This window comes from Canis lupus, chromosome 2 (genome assembly GCF_048164855.1).
Source record: "Canis lupus baileyi chromosome 2, mCanLup2.hap1, whole genome shotgun sequence".
Classification (NCBI taxonomy): domain Eukaryota; kingdom Metazoa; phylum Chordata; class Mammalia; order Carnivora; family Canidae; genus Canis; species Canis lupus.
The window spans coordinates 40,795,640-40,811,266 of NC_132839.1; the positions used below are offsets into that span (position 1 = coordinate 40,795,640).

Sequence of the window (15,627 nt, forward strand, 5' to 3'; positions counted from 1 at the left end):
CCAGCAATCACAGTACATGTGCCCCGCGTAGAAGCTTGAGAGGGAAAGAGTACCATCTTGTGGCGTGTTGTGGTCTCTCAGAACATTTCTTTTTCATTTTATAATTTTAATTTTTTTTTTTATTTTTAGGCACGTTTAGGTTCACAGCAAAGTAGAACAGAAAGTATAGAATTCTCGGGGCACCTGGGTGGCTCAGTGGTCGAGCATCTGCCTTTGGCTCAGGTCGTGATCCTAGGGTCCTGGGATTGAGTCCCACATCAGGCTCCCCACAGGAAGCCTGCTTCTGCCTCTGCCTGTGTCTCTGCCTCTCTCTCTGTGTCTCTCATGAATAAATAAATAAATAATTTTTTAAAAAATGAAAGTACAGTGGTCTCATCCTCCCTGACCCCACATACACAGCCTCCCCACTGTCACATATCCTATCAGAGTGAGACATTTGTTACAATTATGAACCTGCATTGTTACATTATCATCACCCAAAGTCCATAGCTTAGAGTTCACTCTATTGTATATTTCATGGGTTTGGACAAATGTATAATGACACACATCCATCATTATAGCATCATACAGAATAGCTGTACTGCTCTAAAAATCCCATGATCCACCCATTCATCCCTGCTCCCCACCCCCAACATCTGGCACCCACTGAGCTTTTTATCAGCTCTAAACCGCTGAGCTGAGCCACCGAGGGATCCCTCTCAATAGCTTTTTTTTTTTTTTTAACTTTTACTTATTTATGATAGTCACACACAGAGAGAGAGAGAGAGAGAGAGAGAGAGAGGCAGAGACACAGGCAGAGGGAGAAGCAGGCTCCATGCACTGGGAGCCTGACGTGGGATTCGATCCCGGGTCTCCAGGATTGCGCCCTGGGCCAAAGGCAGGCACTAAACCGCTGCGCCACCCAGGGATCCCTCTCAAGAGCTTTTTAAACCAACCCCGCCCCCAGTTCCAATTTGAGGTTTTAAAATTTATTTAAAAAAAATTTTTTTTTAAAGATTTTATTTATTTATTCATGAGAGACAGGGAGAGAGAGACAAGCAGAGACACAGACAGAGGGAAAAGCAGGCTCCATGGAGGGAGCTCGACGTGGGACTCGATCCCGAGACCCCAGGATCAGGCCCTAGGCCGAAGGCAGCGCTAAACCGCTGAGCCTCCCCGGCTGCCCGAAAAAAATTTTTTATTGAGGTATAATTGACTTACATTATATTCGTTTCAGGTGTACAACATATTGCTTCGGTATTTGTATGTATTACAAAATGATCACTACAGTAAATTCAGCTAACATCCATCCCCATACATAGTTATAACACTTTTTTTTCTTGTGAGAACTTTTAGGATTTACTCTCAGCAATTTTCAAATATATAATACAGTATTAATTGTATTGTCATGTATATTACACCCCACAACTGATTCATTTTGTAAATGGAAGCTTATACCTTTTGACCCCTTCACCTTGATACCATTTTTAAAATGACCATATTTTCTTAGATGCCGCCTTGATCATCTACTAGTTGTTTTGTATGAAGTTTGATCTAATTTTGCACTTTCTTCTCTGTGCTTTAGAAATATCTGTCAATTCATGCGCCACTTCCATATTTTTTGTTTAGAGCTTTTGTAGTATGTTTTAACATCCAGTAAGAGGACTAGTCTCTCCTTATAGTTCTTTCTCTCCATTGTTTTCCTAGATATCCTTTTGTGTTTATTTTTCTCATGTGAATGTTAGAATTGGCTTTTCTAGTTTCCTGAAAAGGATCACTGGAATTTTTATCAGAGTCACATTGAATTTATAAATAAACTGAGAGTGGGCTGACATGAAAGTATATTGAGAAAGCCTAACCAAGAATGAGAATGTTTTCCCATTAGCTCAAGTCTCCTGTGACTTTCAGAAGTGTTTTAGAATACTCTTCATATAAGTTTTGAGTACAGGCATACCTTGTTTATTGCAATTTACTTGATTTTGCTTTGCAAATATTGAACTTTTTACAAATTGAAGATTTGTGGCAACCCTGTGGTGAGCAAGTCTCTCAGTGTCATCCTTCCAATGGCATCTCTCGCTTCATGTTTCTGTGCCACGTTTTGATAAACCTTGCAGAGTTTCCAGCTCTTTCTTTCTTTCTTTCTTTCTTTCTTTCTTTCTTTCTTTCTTTCTTTCTTTCTTTCTTTCTTTCTTTCTTTCTTTCTTTCTTTCTTAGTAGGCTCCATGTTAAGCTTGGAGCCCAACACGGGGCTTGAACTCATGATCCTGAAATCAAGACCTGAGCTTAGATCAAGAGTCAGATGCTTAACCTACTGCACCACCCAGATGCCTCTCCAGCATTTTTGTTATTATTATACTTGTTATGATGACTTGTGATCAGTGATTTTTGATGTTACTACTGTAATCATTTGGGGGCACCGTGAACTGCAGCCATATAAGATGGCAAACTTAACATGGATGTTGTGTGTGTTCTGACTGGTCCACCAACCAGCTGCTTTCCTGTCTCTCTCCCTCTCCTCGGGCTTCCCTGTGCCATGAGACACAACAACATTGAAATTAGGCCAATGAATAACTTTAATTATTAACTCTAAGTGTTCAAGTAATAGGAAGTGTTAATTGAAGCAGCAAACTTGATTGTTGTCTTATTTTAAGAAATCACCCCAGCCACCCCCACCTGTAGCTACCACAACCCTGATTAGCCAGCATCCATCAATGTCAAGGCAGGATGCTCCATCAGCAAAAAAATGATGACTCCCTGAAAGCTCAGATGATGGTTAGCATTTTTCTGAAATAAAGTATTTTTAAATTAAGGTGTCTACATTTTTTTTAATTAGATATAGTGTTATTGCTCACTTAATAGGCTACAGTATAGAGTACTCATAAGTATTATATGCGCTGGGAAACCAAAAACTTTGACTCACTTTATTGGAGTATTCTCTACATTGGAGAGCCTGGAACTAAAGCTGCAATATCTATGAGATATGCCTGTATTTCTTGCTGCCTCATTTCTCATATATTCTCTTTATTGCTCTTGCTGTAAATGGGATTCTCCTATTCATTGTACCTTCTGACTGGATATTACTCATGTGTGTGAATACTACTGATTTTTGCACTTTAGTTTTATTCTTTTTTGAGAGAGAGAGAGAGAGAGAGGGAGAGAAACAGCATGCGAGCTGGGGTAGAAGGGGAGCAGAGAGAAAGAGAATCTTTTTTTTTTAAAGATTTTATTTATTTATTCATGAGAGACACAGAGAGAGTGGCAGAGACACAGGCAGAGGAAGAAGCAGGCTCCCTGCAGGGAGCCTGATGTGGAACTTGATCCCAGGATCCTGGCATCATGCCCTAAGTCAAAGGCAGACACTCAACCACTGAGCCACCCAGGTGCCTGAGAAAGAATCTTAGGCAGGCTTCCTGTCCAGCTTGGAGTCCAACCCATGGCTTGATCTCACAACCTTGAGGTCATGACCCGAGCCAAAATCAAGAGGTTGGCACTTAAATGACTGGGCCACCCAGGTGCCCAGTTCTATACCCTTTTATTTTTTAATTAATTAATTAATTAGTTAATTAATTAATTTTTAAAGATTTTATTTACTTATTCATGAGAGACACAGAGAGAGAGAGGCAGAGACACAGGCAGAGGGAGAAGCAGGCTCCATGCAGGGAGCCTGACGGGAGACTCGATCCTGGATCATGCCCTGGGCTGAAGGTGGCGCTAAACCTCTGAGCCACCCGGGCTGCCCTTATACCCTTTTATCTGGATGAATTCTTTTACATTTTGTGTTACTTTTATTATTGATAATCTAGAATTTTCAACGTATATAATCATGTCATCTTGAATATAGATAATTTATTTTCTTTCCCTCTTGTTCTTCTATAGTGTTCTCAGCCAGATTCCATTTACTCATACCTCCACAGCAATATTAAATGGTAGTGGAGTAAGTGGACATTCATGTCTGGTTTGTGACTTTCGGGCAAATATCTCTAGGTGTCCCTCTTGAGTAAGAACTTAAGTAAAACTGTGGTTTTATGATTAAGGTATATATAATCATGTTAAAAAATATATAAAAATAATCATATTTATGATTATATACGCATTTCTGCTTTTTCAAGAGCTTTTACTAGGAATGAGTGCTGCAATCTACCAAAAGCCTTTCCAGCACCTATGGAATAATTATATGGCTTTTCTTTTTAGGCTAATGTGATGCATTTATATTAATCTATTTTCTAACATCAAATCATTGTATTTCTGGCATCAATCCCACTTGATGGTGATATACTATTCTCTTTACATAGCGTAGAACCCTGTTAAGTTTCATTAACATTGTATTTAAGATTTTTGCATCAGCATTCATAAGTGATGTTGATTTTCTTTTTTAGTGCTATCTTTATCAAGTTTAGGTATGAGTGTTATACTTACTTCATAAAGAACAGTTCAAATATTTTTCTTTATTTTCCATGCTCAGTGACAATTTATTAGCACGGAGACTCTCTGACTTTTATTTTTTAAAAGATTTTATTTATTTACTCATGAGAGAGAGAGAGAGAGAGAGAGAGGCAGAGTCACAGGCAGAGGGAGAAGCAGGCTCCATGCAGGGACCCGATGTGGGACTCCAGGATCATGTCCTGGGCTGAAGGCAGGCGCTAAACCACTGAGCCACCCAGGGATCCCACTCTCTGACCTTTAATGGTTTAACTGAATTCCCCTGAAAAATCATCTGGACCTGATGCTTTTTGTGGGGTAGTTCTTTGATAGAACTTTATTTCTTCTATGGAAACTGGTATATCTAAGGTATCCATTTCTGCTGGGGTAAACTTTATTTGCTTAAGAAATTATCCATTCTGTTTTGTTTTGCAGTTTATTTGTAGAGGTACAAAAAGTAGTTTCTCATAATCTATTAAATTATTTATGTATCAATAGTTATTTTCTCTGTATCCTTTCTTATCTTGCATATTACGCTTTTTCCCTTTTTTTTTGATTGTGGAAGTTGGTGGCTTGTTCATTTTATTAATTTTCAAAGAGTCGGGATTTTGATTTACTAATCTGAATGAAAGGTTTTCTGTTCTCTAGCTCATGAATTTTTTTCTTCTTTCTTTATTATTTCATGTGCTTCCTGCTTTCCTTTATTTTTTGAGGTTTTGAATTGAGAATTTAGTTTATTTCTTTTCATTTTTTTATTTAAAAAATTAAAAATCAATTAATTATTTTTAAAGATTTTATTTTTATTTATTTGAGAAAGAGAGAGATAATGACAGAGAGCAAGAGCATGAACTTTAAGTCCGTGGGTCAGGAAACCACTGTGGACATTCTGCAGTTTGCTGGGTGTATCTGTTCAAACCCTGCTTTCTGAAACTGAAGAAATAACCACAGTAACCTAGTGAACTCATCTGAGTTCAGGTAGATCCTAGCCCAAACTTGGAAACCACCCAAAAGTCCAACAACAGGTACATGGATAAACAAATCATGGTATAGTCATACAATGGAATACTACCATGGGTGGGTGGGGAAATGAACAATAGATACACACAAAAACATGGGTAAAGCTCAAAATTACGCTGAATGAAAGGAGCCAAAAAAAGAGTACATAGTGTATGATTCCATTTATAGAAAACTCTAGAAAATGCAAATTAATCTACAGTGACAGCAGATCACTAGTTGCCTAGGGATTGAGGGTGGAGGTCCAGGAGAGACAAATTACGAAGGAGCTGGAGAAAATTTGTGGAGACCCTAAGCCAGGCTGGAGCATTTGACAACATGTAAATCATGGCAGAATGGGAGGAGCAGGAAGCAATTGGCAGCAGGTTGAGAAGTGAATGGGAAGAGTGTGTAGACAGTGAACCTGTGTAACTCTGTCCAGAAGCTTAGCGGGAAAGGGAATCGAAGGATAAAGTGGTTTCAGTGCCAGATTTTATGGAACTTCCTCCTGGCAGCTGTTTATGATTCCAGTTAGCTTATTCCAATTAGCTGCCTCCTCATCCCCTGGAATGCTAGTTCTGCTCCCAGAGTGGCCTTCATTCACTTCTCCACCTTTCTAATAACTGCCAACCTTTATTTTCCACAGCAATTGTTCTCTGTATTAACATCATCAGTCCAACTAAGTAAGCTCTCCCATCTTGGAATTCAGATGGCATTTGTTGCCTCTTTCTCATCATATGACATGTTCAACTAAATTTTACCAATGTCAAAAGGCACCACAGTGTTCAGCAGGTAGACACTGGCATCAGGGGCACCTGGGTGGATCAGTTGGTTAAATGTCTGCCTAGGACTCAAGTCATGATCTCAGGGTCCTGCGATGGAGCTCCACATTGGGCTCCCTGCTCAGCTTGGAGGAGGCTTCTCACCCTCCCTCTACTCCTCTTCCCAGCTCATTCTCTCTCTCTCTCTCTCAAATAAATAAATAAAATCTTAAAAAAAAAAAAGACACTGGCATCAGATTGTCGGAGTTTGAACCTCAGCTCTGTCATTCCAGTGGCTGTGTGACCTTGATCAAGCCACTCAGCCTCTCCGTGCTTCAGCTTATCCATCAACTTACTGGACAATAGTTACTTTTGTTCTACGGAGTTAATATTTATAAAGACCTTAAAGCAGGATTTGCCACATTCTAAGTCCTAAGAATGTTAGTAAAAATTAATTTGTGTTCTTATTACAGGAAGAAGGTTCATGCTCACAGTTATGTGTTATACAGAGATGTCTGTGGCATTTGCTCTCGCTAGCCGGGAGCTAGGAGCTAGCAATTGCCCATCAGCTTTAACTTTTCTTAGAGATCTTCTGTGCGCCCGGGGCCCAGCGGCCTCTGCACTTGGTCACCCTTGGCATGAAAGCCAAAGAAGATGGACTCTCAATAGTCACTTTTTGGAATGTATCTGCAAGTTGGAGGAATGGTGACTGCTAGAATTCGCAAGAGGAAAGAGCCACGCTGGAAAGGGAGAGGTTAGCCGTCCCAAGACTTTGGACAATTTGCGTTTCAGCCAACGCATGGTGATATTCATGGCCACCCCTGAAAGCATGGTCAGCCTATTCAGGCCCCACAGCAGTCTACAACCTGACCACCGCGGGCGTGGGTACCCAACCACTGTACCCCAGCCCTGCAACCGCCCCGCCCTTCCCTGTCGTCCGCCTCTCGCCGTGGCCCCGCCTCTCGCCGTGGCCCCGCCTCCCCGCGGCTCCTGTAGTCCCCGCCCCGCAGTGAGCCCCGGCCCCCGCCCCTCCTCGCCCCGCCTCCCCGCAGTACCTGCAGTCTCAGCCCAGCAGTGAGCCCCGCCCCGCCTCTCCCCGCCCCTTGCCTCCACCGGTCTCCCCGCCCCTCCCCGCCCCCCGCCCCTCCCGGTCTCCCCGCCCCTCCCCGCCCCCCGCCCCTCCCGGTCTCCCCGCCCCTCCCCGCCCCCCGCCTCTCCCGGTCTTCCCCCCCTCCCCGCCCCCCGCCCCTCCCGGTCTCCCCGCCTCCCCCCGCCCCCCGCCCCTCCCGGTCTTCCCCCCTCCCCGCCCCCCGCCCCTCCCGGTCTCCCCGCCTCCCCCCGCCCCCCGCCCCTCCCGGTCTCCCCGCCTCCCCCCGCCCCCCGCCTCTCCCGGTCTCCCCGCCCCTCCCGGTCTCCCCGCCCCTCCCCGCCCCCCGCCCCTCCCGGTCTCCCCGCCTCCCCCCGCCCCCCGCCCCTCCCGGTCTCCCCGCCTCCCCCCGCTCCCCGCCCCTCCCGGTCTCCCCGCCCCTCCCGGTCTCCCCGCCTCCCCCCGCTCCCCGCCCCTCCCGGTCTCCCCGCCCCTCCCCCCGCTCCCCGCCCCTCCCGGTCTCCCCGCCTCCCCCCGCCCCGCGCCTCTCTCGGTCTCCCCGCCTCCCCCCGCCCCCCGCCCCTCCCGGTCTCCCCGCCTCCCCCCCCGCTCCCCGCCCCTCCCGGTCTCCCCGCCCCTCCCGGTCTCCCCGCCCCTCCCGGTCTCCCCGCCCCTCCCCGCTCCCCGCCCCTCCCCGCTCCCCGCCCCTCCCGGTCTCCCCGCCCCTCCCCGCTCCCCGCCCCTCCCGGTCTCCCCGCCTCCCCCCGCCCCCCGCCCCTCCCGGTCTCCCCGCCCCTCCCCGCTCCCCGCCCCTCCCGGTCTCCCCGCCCCTCCCCGCTCCCCGCCCCTCCCGGTCTCCCCGCCCCTCCCCCCGCTCCCCGCCCCTCCCGGTCTCCCCGCCCCTCCCCCCGCCCCCCGCCCCTCCCGGTCTCCCCGCCTCCCCCCGCCCCCCGCCCCTCCCGGTCTCCCCGCCCCTCCCCGCTCCCCGCCCCTCCCGGTCTCCCCGCCCCTCCCCGCTCCCCGCCCCTCCCGGTCTCCCCGCCTCCCCCCGCCCCCCGCCCCTCCCGGTCTCCCCGCCTCCCCCCGCCCCCCGCCCCTCCCGGTCTCCCCGCCCCTCCCCGCTCCCCGCCCCTCCCGGTCTCCCCGCCCCTCCCCGCTCCCCGCCCCTCCCGGTCTCCCCGCCCCTCCCCGCTCCCCGCCCCTCCCGGTCTCCCCGCCTCCCCCCGCCCCGCGCCTCTCTCGGTCTCCCCGCCTCCCCCCGCCCCCCGCCCCTCTCCCGGTCTCCCCGCCCCTCCCCGCCGCCCCGCCTCCCCCCGCCGCCCCGCCTCCCGGAGGTTTCCGTAGACCGCCGAGGTCCGGCTGTCCCTCCGCCCCGCCCCGCCCCGCCCCGCCGCAGCTGCTCCACCTGAGCGGCGTCGGTGGCCCCGGGAGCCGGCCCCATGGCGGCCGAGGCGGTGGCGTCGCGCCTGGAGCGGCAGGAGGAGGACATCCGCTGGCTGTGGGCGGAGGTGCAGCGCCTGAGGGACGAGCAGCTGAACGCGCCCGACCGGGGCCAGGCCGAGGGGCCGTGCCTGACGCGGGAGGTGGCGCAGCTGCGGGCGGAGAACCGCGACCTGCGCCAGCGCCTGTGCCGCCTGCGGCTGTGCCTCGCCGAGGAGCTGAGCCAGCGGGCGCCGCTGGGGGGCGCGGCGCGGGCGGCGGGGAGGAACGGGGCCGGGCGCGCGGCTGCCGGCGCGCAGGTGACCGGGCGCGGGTGGCTGCGGGGAACCTCGCTGCGGGGAGGCGGGGCGGGCGCGGCCCAGAGTCCCGGGCGGGCGGGCGGGGACCGTGGCAGCGGGGCGGCGGGCCCGCCGGAAGCCCTGCGCTGTGCACCTGCCGAGGCCTGGGAACCGCCGAGGCGCCTGGACCCCCTGCGGAGCCCGGTGGTCCCGGCGGTCGCCGGGCTGGATGGTGTTTCCTAGCTCTTCCGGGAAATTGCCTGCCGCGTATTTTCTTCAGTAGCAAAAATAGCGTTTTCCTTCGTTTGAAAAAAAATGCTGGAGTGTGTAAAACTCACTGTTCTTTCCTTAGCAGGAAGACCAACAGCTACATAAACAAAGTCTTCCATCCTGTCTAATGAATGGCTGGTTCATTTATGACAGGTGGTTTTGGGTTTTTTTGTTGTTGTTATTCACTTCTTGAGATCTGTACATTTAGCGTTATTCTTTAATCTAGTGATTTAATATCTTGGCCCATTGAAGGACAGATCATCTTCGTGTAAAATAATACATTTTCTGAAGTTCCAAAGGCTTTCTCAGACTGTGGGATGTTCTTGAGTTCTTTACCAACGGTAACTGTGGTGCACTGGCAGCATCTTCCTGAAACAGTGCATTGAAAGTCCGTGGGCAGCTACACAACCATTTCCCAGCGATATTATCTGTTTAAGGTTTAGGGGAAAGAACTTTAGAGAGCAAAATGTGTTAAATGTACCTAACCAGAGTGTGTGAAAATGCACAGACAAGAAGAAAATGACTTGCCCATGGAGAGCTGTGGTGGTGGTCAGGGAAGCCAGAACTCCGATGTGGGAGCCTTGCTGACTGCTAGCATATCCCTCCCCTCTGCACGTTTCTGATGTGTTCCTCTTTCTTGTCATTGGGATGAGTTATTTATAATTTACCTTTATTTCTCAGCCTCCTTCCAGTCAAAGCCAAGAAAAGAACACTAAAACGGAGGAGGAGGAAAGCAGGCCTGAGAGTGAGGTAAGTTGTTGCTGTCTAAATAATGTAAAATACTACCTGTAATTTAAATATGCCTATACAGTTAATTGCCTGGATTTTTAATTAAAGTATAATTCCTAACTCAATTATGACATTTGTAGTATATTTAAAACCTTGCAAGCCTTAGCTACAATGTGTCTTAACTTCAAGATGAGCTAGCCACACAGCTAGAGTTAAGTTAGCCCCTTGTCTATTTAAGTTGAGATAGCAGAGCTTTTCTTTTCTGTTAAGGAAATTAGCTACCATCTACCTCATTAAAACCACCAGAATATGTTTTGAGCATAAACACTTGGCAGGAGCCAAGGAGGAAAACCTGGTCTCAGAGGGATCAGTCTGGTTGAGATCAGATAAACAGGAAAGACAACCAGAGAAAGTACGGTGGTATATGGGTAGGTGCTGAGTTGTGGGACTGTGTGCACCCACGCATTAAACATGTGTCAGGGGGAGATGTAGTTAGAAGAAGTAGGCTTTGAGCTGGACCCTGAGACCCAAGAAGGAGGTGGGAAGTGACCAGAAGGAGAGTTGGAAATGACCTCGGGTGTGCAGAGAGCGTGTAGAACAGGTATAAAAAAAGTAGGCTGTGTATGTTAACCTCTTTGTATTCTGATGACTTTCAGGGAAATAATCAACCAGATTTTGTAAAGGAAAGATTGAAGCTATATGAAATATTGAAGAAAGACTATCAGCTCTTATTTGCCCTTAATGACAAAAAGGGGAATACAAGCAATGTGATCACAGTAAGAATGGCTGGTGGGAAAACAGTGGAAGGCGAAGTCTGGACAACAACACCTTATCAAGTGGCCGCTGAAATTAGGTAAACCATAGTTTGGAGAAGATACTTGTTATTGAAGTATCTGTTATTATGCCAGAGCTTGGTGGCAGGGTGTTCCCTAGGGACTGCAAAAATATTTTTTTCTAACTCAGTTGAATAAACTAAATATCATTAATTTTTTTCCCTCTGGCTTCTAAAGAGGGCATTTAAAGAAGTAATTGAATACCAGAGTAAAATCTCTTCTTCTTTAAAATGCCCACATTTTAAAGTAATAAAAATATATGGTAGAGAAAAACATCTAATACTTGACAGGTCATTTACATTGACTTTGTTCATCATCAAGATATCTCCATGACATTTTACAGATTTTTTTTTTAAGATTTTATTTATTCATGAGAGACATAGAAAGAGAAGCAGAGACACAGGCAGAAGGAGAAGCACACTCCCTGCAAGGAGCCCAATGTGAGACTTCATCCCAGGACCCTAGGAACATGATCTGAGCCTAAGGCACATGCTCAACCACTGAGCTACCCAGGTGCCCTGAGGTTTTACAGATCTTTTCCTGGACTTGACTCCAAGTCTAGTCATTGTCCCACCAGTAAATAACCATGGGTGATTCTTTCAACCAAGTTAGAAAAATCCCTGAAGGTTTCCAAGCCTGTTTCCTTTTATCTCAGTGGAAGTAATGATGCTTTTCCCATTAATGAGGTTGTAAAGGGGATCCCTGGGTGGCGCAGCGGTTTAGCGCCTGCCTTTGGCCCAGGGCACGATCCTGGAGACCCGGGATCGAATCCCATGTCAGGCTCCCTGCATGGAGCCTGCTTCTCCCTCTGCCTATGTCTCTGCCTCTCTCTCTCTGTCTCTCTCTGTGACTATCATAAATAAATAAAATTTAAAAAAATATTTTAAAAAATGAGGTTGTAAAATTAAGTGAAATACTTTTTTATACTCTGAAAATTAAAGTGCCTCTAGAAATGTACAAAATAACTTATTATAGATTGAAGGTATGTTAGAGCTATTATCAACTCTGGAATAAGTACTTTGACTTTCCTAGAAATTAGATACATTAGTAAAGTTATATTATTTTGACCAATGTTAATTCCTAGCATTAAATATGATTCTATAGAAGCTATAGCTCAGGGCAGCCCGGGTGGCTCAGTGGTTTAGCGCCACCTTCAGCTCAGCGCATGATCCTGGAGTCCCACGTCAGGCTCCCTGCATGGAGCCTGCTTCTCCCTCTCCCTCTGCCTGTGTCTCTGTGTCTCTCATGAATAATAAATAAATAAAACCTTAAAAAAAAAGAAGCTATAGCTCAAAATTGCCACTTAAATAAACTTTCACTATTTAAAAAGCAAGCTTTTTCAACAATTGAAATCTTCAGATTTCCTTTGGAAACTAGTTAAAGTTGTATTTTTCCCCTTTTTATCATATCTTGCACTCTAACGGCCCCTCCTAACCTGTTCCCCCATTTTCCAGGGGAGATGAATAAATGTGCTGGGAAAAACGGGCTTTGAGGCAAAAAATAAGTTTTTCTTCATGGATAGTCAGTTTGCATGTTGGCATATTAGAGCCTGAAGAATCCTACACTGAAGAAACCTGTTAAAACTTGGGAAAATAGAACAGGTTCTTCACTGTACTCTCAATAATATGCATTTCCACAGGGTACCAGCTTACAAACCCTACAGTCACATTTCATGATAGAGGGATTGTAGGAATGTTTAAAAAGTAAAGTTATCCAGAACTAAAAGATGAGCAAACCTGGTAAGAAGAAAGCAGTGATCATAATATTACTATGGGGCACCAGAATTCAGGGCCGAAATCATCAGAAATAGACAAACAGTGTATTCCTAGCATTAAATATAATTCTCTGGAAGCTATAGCTCAAAAACTGTTCAAGCTATAGCTCAAAACTAAGTGAGTTAAATAATGTAGCATCAGATCAGAATACAAAACTACAGATACTAAGGAGTATCTTAAACTTTGGGTAGTTTTTAGGCAGGTCAAATAGGTAAACATTAGGGTTAAATGTGACTGAATAATAACACAGTGAGGTGAACTTAGTGGCTGCTCATCAGTCCCTGTGGTCTACAGACAGAGGTCTCTCAACACCTGTGGTTGTGTTTTTGGCTTCTCAGAACCTCAATTAAATGCAGAAATGCAAAGTTCACATATTCCATGAATAAAATGAAATCAGTTTTGAATTCAATACACATTACATGATAGAAAAAGCAGAATAAAACTTGAAAATTGAAAATTCTTCAAAATAACTCAGGTAAAAGGAAACAAAAACTCCAGAGTTTTTAGAAAATACTTAAAAAGGAGAATATGTATCAGAAATCTATGGAATATAGTTAAAGTAGTGATCAGAAACAGATTTGTAGTGTCGAAGGCATTTCTAATAAGAAAGAAGAAAAAGAAACAGACTAAGAATTCAACTCAGGCGGTTAGAAAAGAGAGGGAGCTCTAAAATGAATCAGAGGGGGCACCTGGGTGGCTCAGTTGGTTGGGTGTCAGGCTCTTGATCTCAGCCCAGGTCTTGATCTCAGGGTTGTGAGTTGGACTGTGTGTTGGGCTCTTTTTTAAAAAGTGAGTTAGAGAATAGTATTAACTGAAAAACTATCTGAGTAAGTATGGGTTCAGTGAGGTAGCTGGATATAAAATAAATGAGAAATTAATAGCTTTATTAAATTATACTGCCTGTTCTCCTGGGTAACTGAGAGTTTATTGCATAGATGATTATTCCTGCTCTGGGGGAGTCTAAGCATAACATGAAAAGTGGAAATCATTAGAGAAAGAATGGACAAATTCAAATGGTGCACGAAATAAAACACTTAAGAAAAATGGCTATGTGTAAAAATGACACGTAAGACGGGAAATGACAAATGTGGTAAAAATGTACCATATAAAACAAATGATTGCTCCCTAAGTGTTTTTCAAATTAATAGGAAAAAGATGAAAACTTCAACAGAACAGATTGTCTTAGAAGTGTAAATGAAAATTATGTGTTCTCGATTTGTCTGAGGTTTATGAATAGCAATTAATATTGATAGTCTTGGGAAAGTGGCACTTTTGGAGGGCAGATAAATAGGTCCAGTCTCTTTCTGACTTTTAAAGCCTTAAAAACGTGCTGACCTTGGACCCAGTAATTCTATACATGCCCATATATCCTAAGAAAGCACCCCTGTAGAGGGATGCGTGTGTGGCTCAGTTGGCTAAGCATCTGCCTTCAGCTCAGCTCATGATCCTGGGGTTCTAAGATCAAGCCCTGGGTCAGGCTCCCTGTTCAGTGGAGAGCCTGCTTCTCTCCTTCTGCCGCTGCCCCCTGCTGTGCTCTCTCTCTCTCCATCAAGTAAATAAAATCTTAAAAAAGAAAAGAAAATATCCTGTAGAAAAAAAGGGGCAAAGGACAGTTCATAATAGTTCATGAAAGAATTGTTCGGAGAGTGTGGTCCCCAGACCAACAGCATGAGCATTACCTGGGATCTTAGAAGATCAAATTCATGGGCCCTGCTCCATGCCTCTTGAATTCATTAGCAATCTATTGAGCTCCTAAAGGAGTTTCTGATGCAAGTCCAAGTTTGAGAACCTCTGAGTTAGGCCGCATTGCTGTAACAAGAGACCCCTGAAGACCATGGCATGAATAAGGAAGACATCACATTTTCTCACCTGACAGATGACATCAGCCTGGACTGGTGGCTGTCTCTGGTCCTTGCAGTCATTTGTAGACCTGGGTTCCTTCTGTCTTTTTGCTCTTAGTGCTCTGCACTAGGTACAGTTTGTCCATGTTTGGGGGTGGAAGTTGAGTCCATGCACCTATAGACTTGCCTATAGGCATGGGGAAGAACAGCTGAAGAACAGTGATGCTTTAAGGCCCAGACCCCAACCGTGGCACATTTTAATTTCCTCTAATATCCTATTAGCTCACATTTAGGTACCTGACCACCCCTAGCAGTAAGAGAATGGAAATGTCACTCCTGCTGGCCAGCCACACGTCCAGCTAAAGCATTCTCTCCATGGAAGAGGGGAAGCATGGTTTAGGGGACAGCATCTGCCACAGTGTGCCCCTGTGACATCCAGAAATCTGAGACCCTTTTCCATTGTCCCCCACACTCAGTCCCTCCCCAGGTGAGACAACTCTAGGTCCCAACAAGCTGACAGTGTAGGATTTTCAAGGGATGTGCAAAATACTTCATTAGGCTGGCCCCTTATGCTCTAGCAATAAATAAGCTAATAGACAAGGCTGCCCACCCCACGTTTATATTCAGTGGTGGAATACACACAAGACTGTTACAACTGAAGTGTATTTGGGAAAAAGAGGAAAGAGCGATGGGGCAGACGGTAGTGTAGAAGAAGCCAGATCTTGCTGGCAGTGATTGTGAGGCCAGACTGGCAGCAGGTAGTGCTTGGGTCAGCCCATCTGGCCACCCTTTGTTTTTCTGTGAGCAGTCCTCTTGTCCACAGTCCTGCAAAGACTCTGATTTTGCTCTTTGGGAGCTTTGCAGTTGTCTATCCTCATTAGCCACATCTGGAGTGTGGGGCAGTTTGTCCTGGGGGCTGTACAGTTGGTACCATGCAGTTCCTCCTGGTGCACACTTGGTGGCTCAGAGCTTCTTTAAAAAGGATCAAACAGGGATCCCTGGGTGGCACAGCGATTTGGCGCCTGCCTTTGGCCCAGGGCGCGATCCTGGAGACCTGGGATCGAATCCCACATCGGGCTCCCGGTGCATGGAGCCTGCTTCTCCCTCTGCCTATGTCTCTGCCTCTCTCTCTCTCTCTGTGACTATCATAAATAAATTAAAAAAAAAAAAAGAAAAGAAATAGTAAGTCTTATTTAAAAAAAAAAAAAAAAAGGATCAAACA

The 15,627-nt window shown here is 46.4% G+C and overlaps 1 protein-coding gene across 2 annotated transcripts in view; it reads left to right on the plus strand.

The window, feature by feature from the left end:
* Positions 1–8,622: 8,622 nt before the first annotated feature.
* TARS3 (threonyl-tRNA synthetase 3) overlaps positions 8,623–15,627 on the plus strand; it is a 73,148-nt gene continuing 66,143 nt past the window's right edge. The window contains exons 1-3 of one of the 2 annotated variants that reach the window (XM_072796387.1): positions 8,623–8,978; positions 9,909–9,977; positions 10,613–10,809. In XM_072796387.1, coding sequence (XP_072652488.1) covers positions 8,679–8,978; positions 9,909–9,977; positions 10,613–10,809 — 566 coding nt within the window. In that variant the 5' untranslated portion in view covers positions 8,623–8,678. The remainder of the gene's footprint in view (positions 8,979–9,908; positions 9,978–10,612; positions 10,810–15,627) is intronic. The other variant, XM_072796394.1, reaches the window with a different exon arrangement.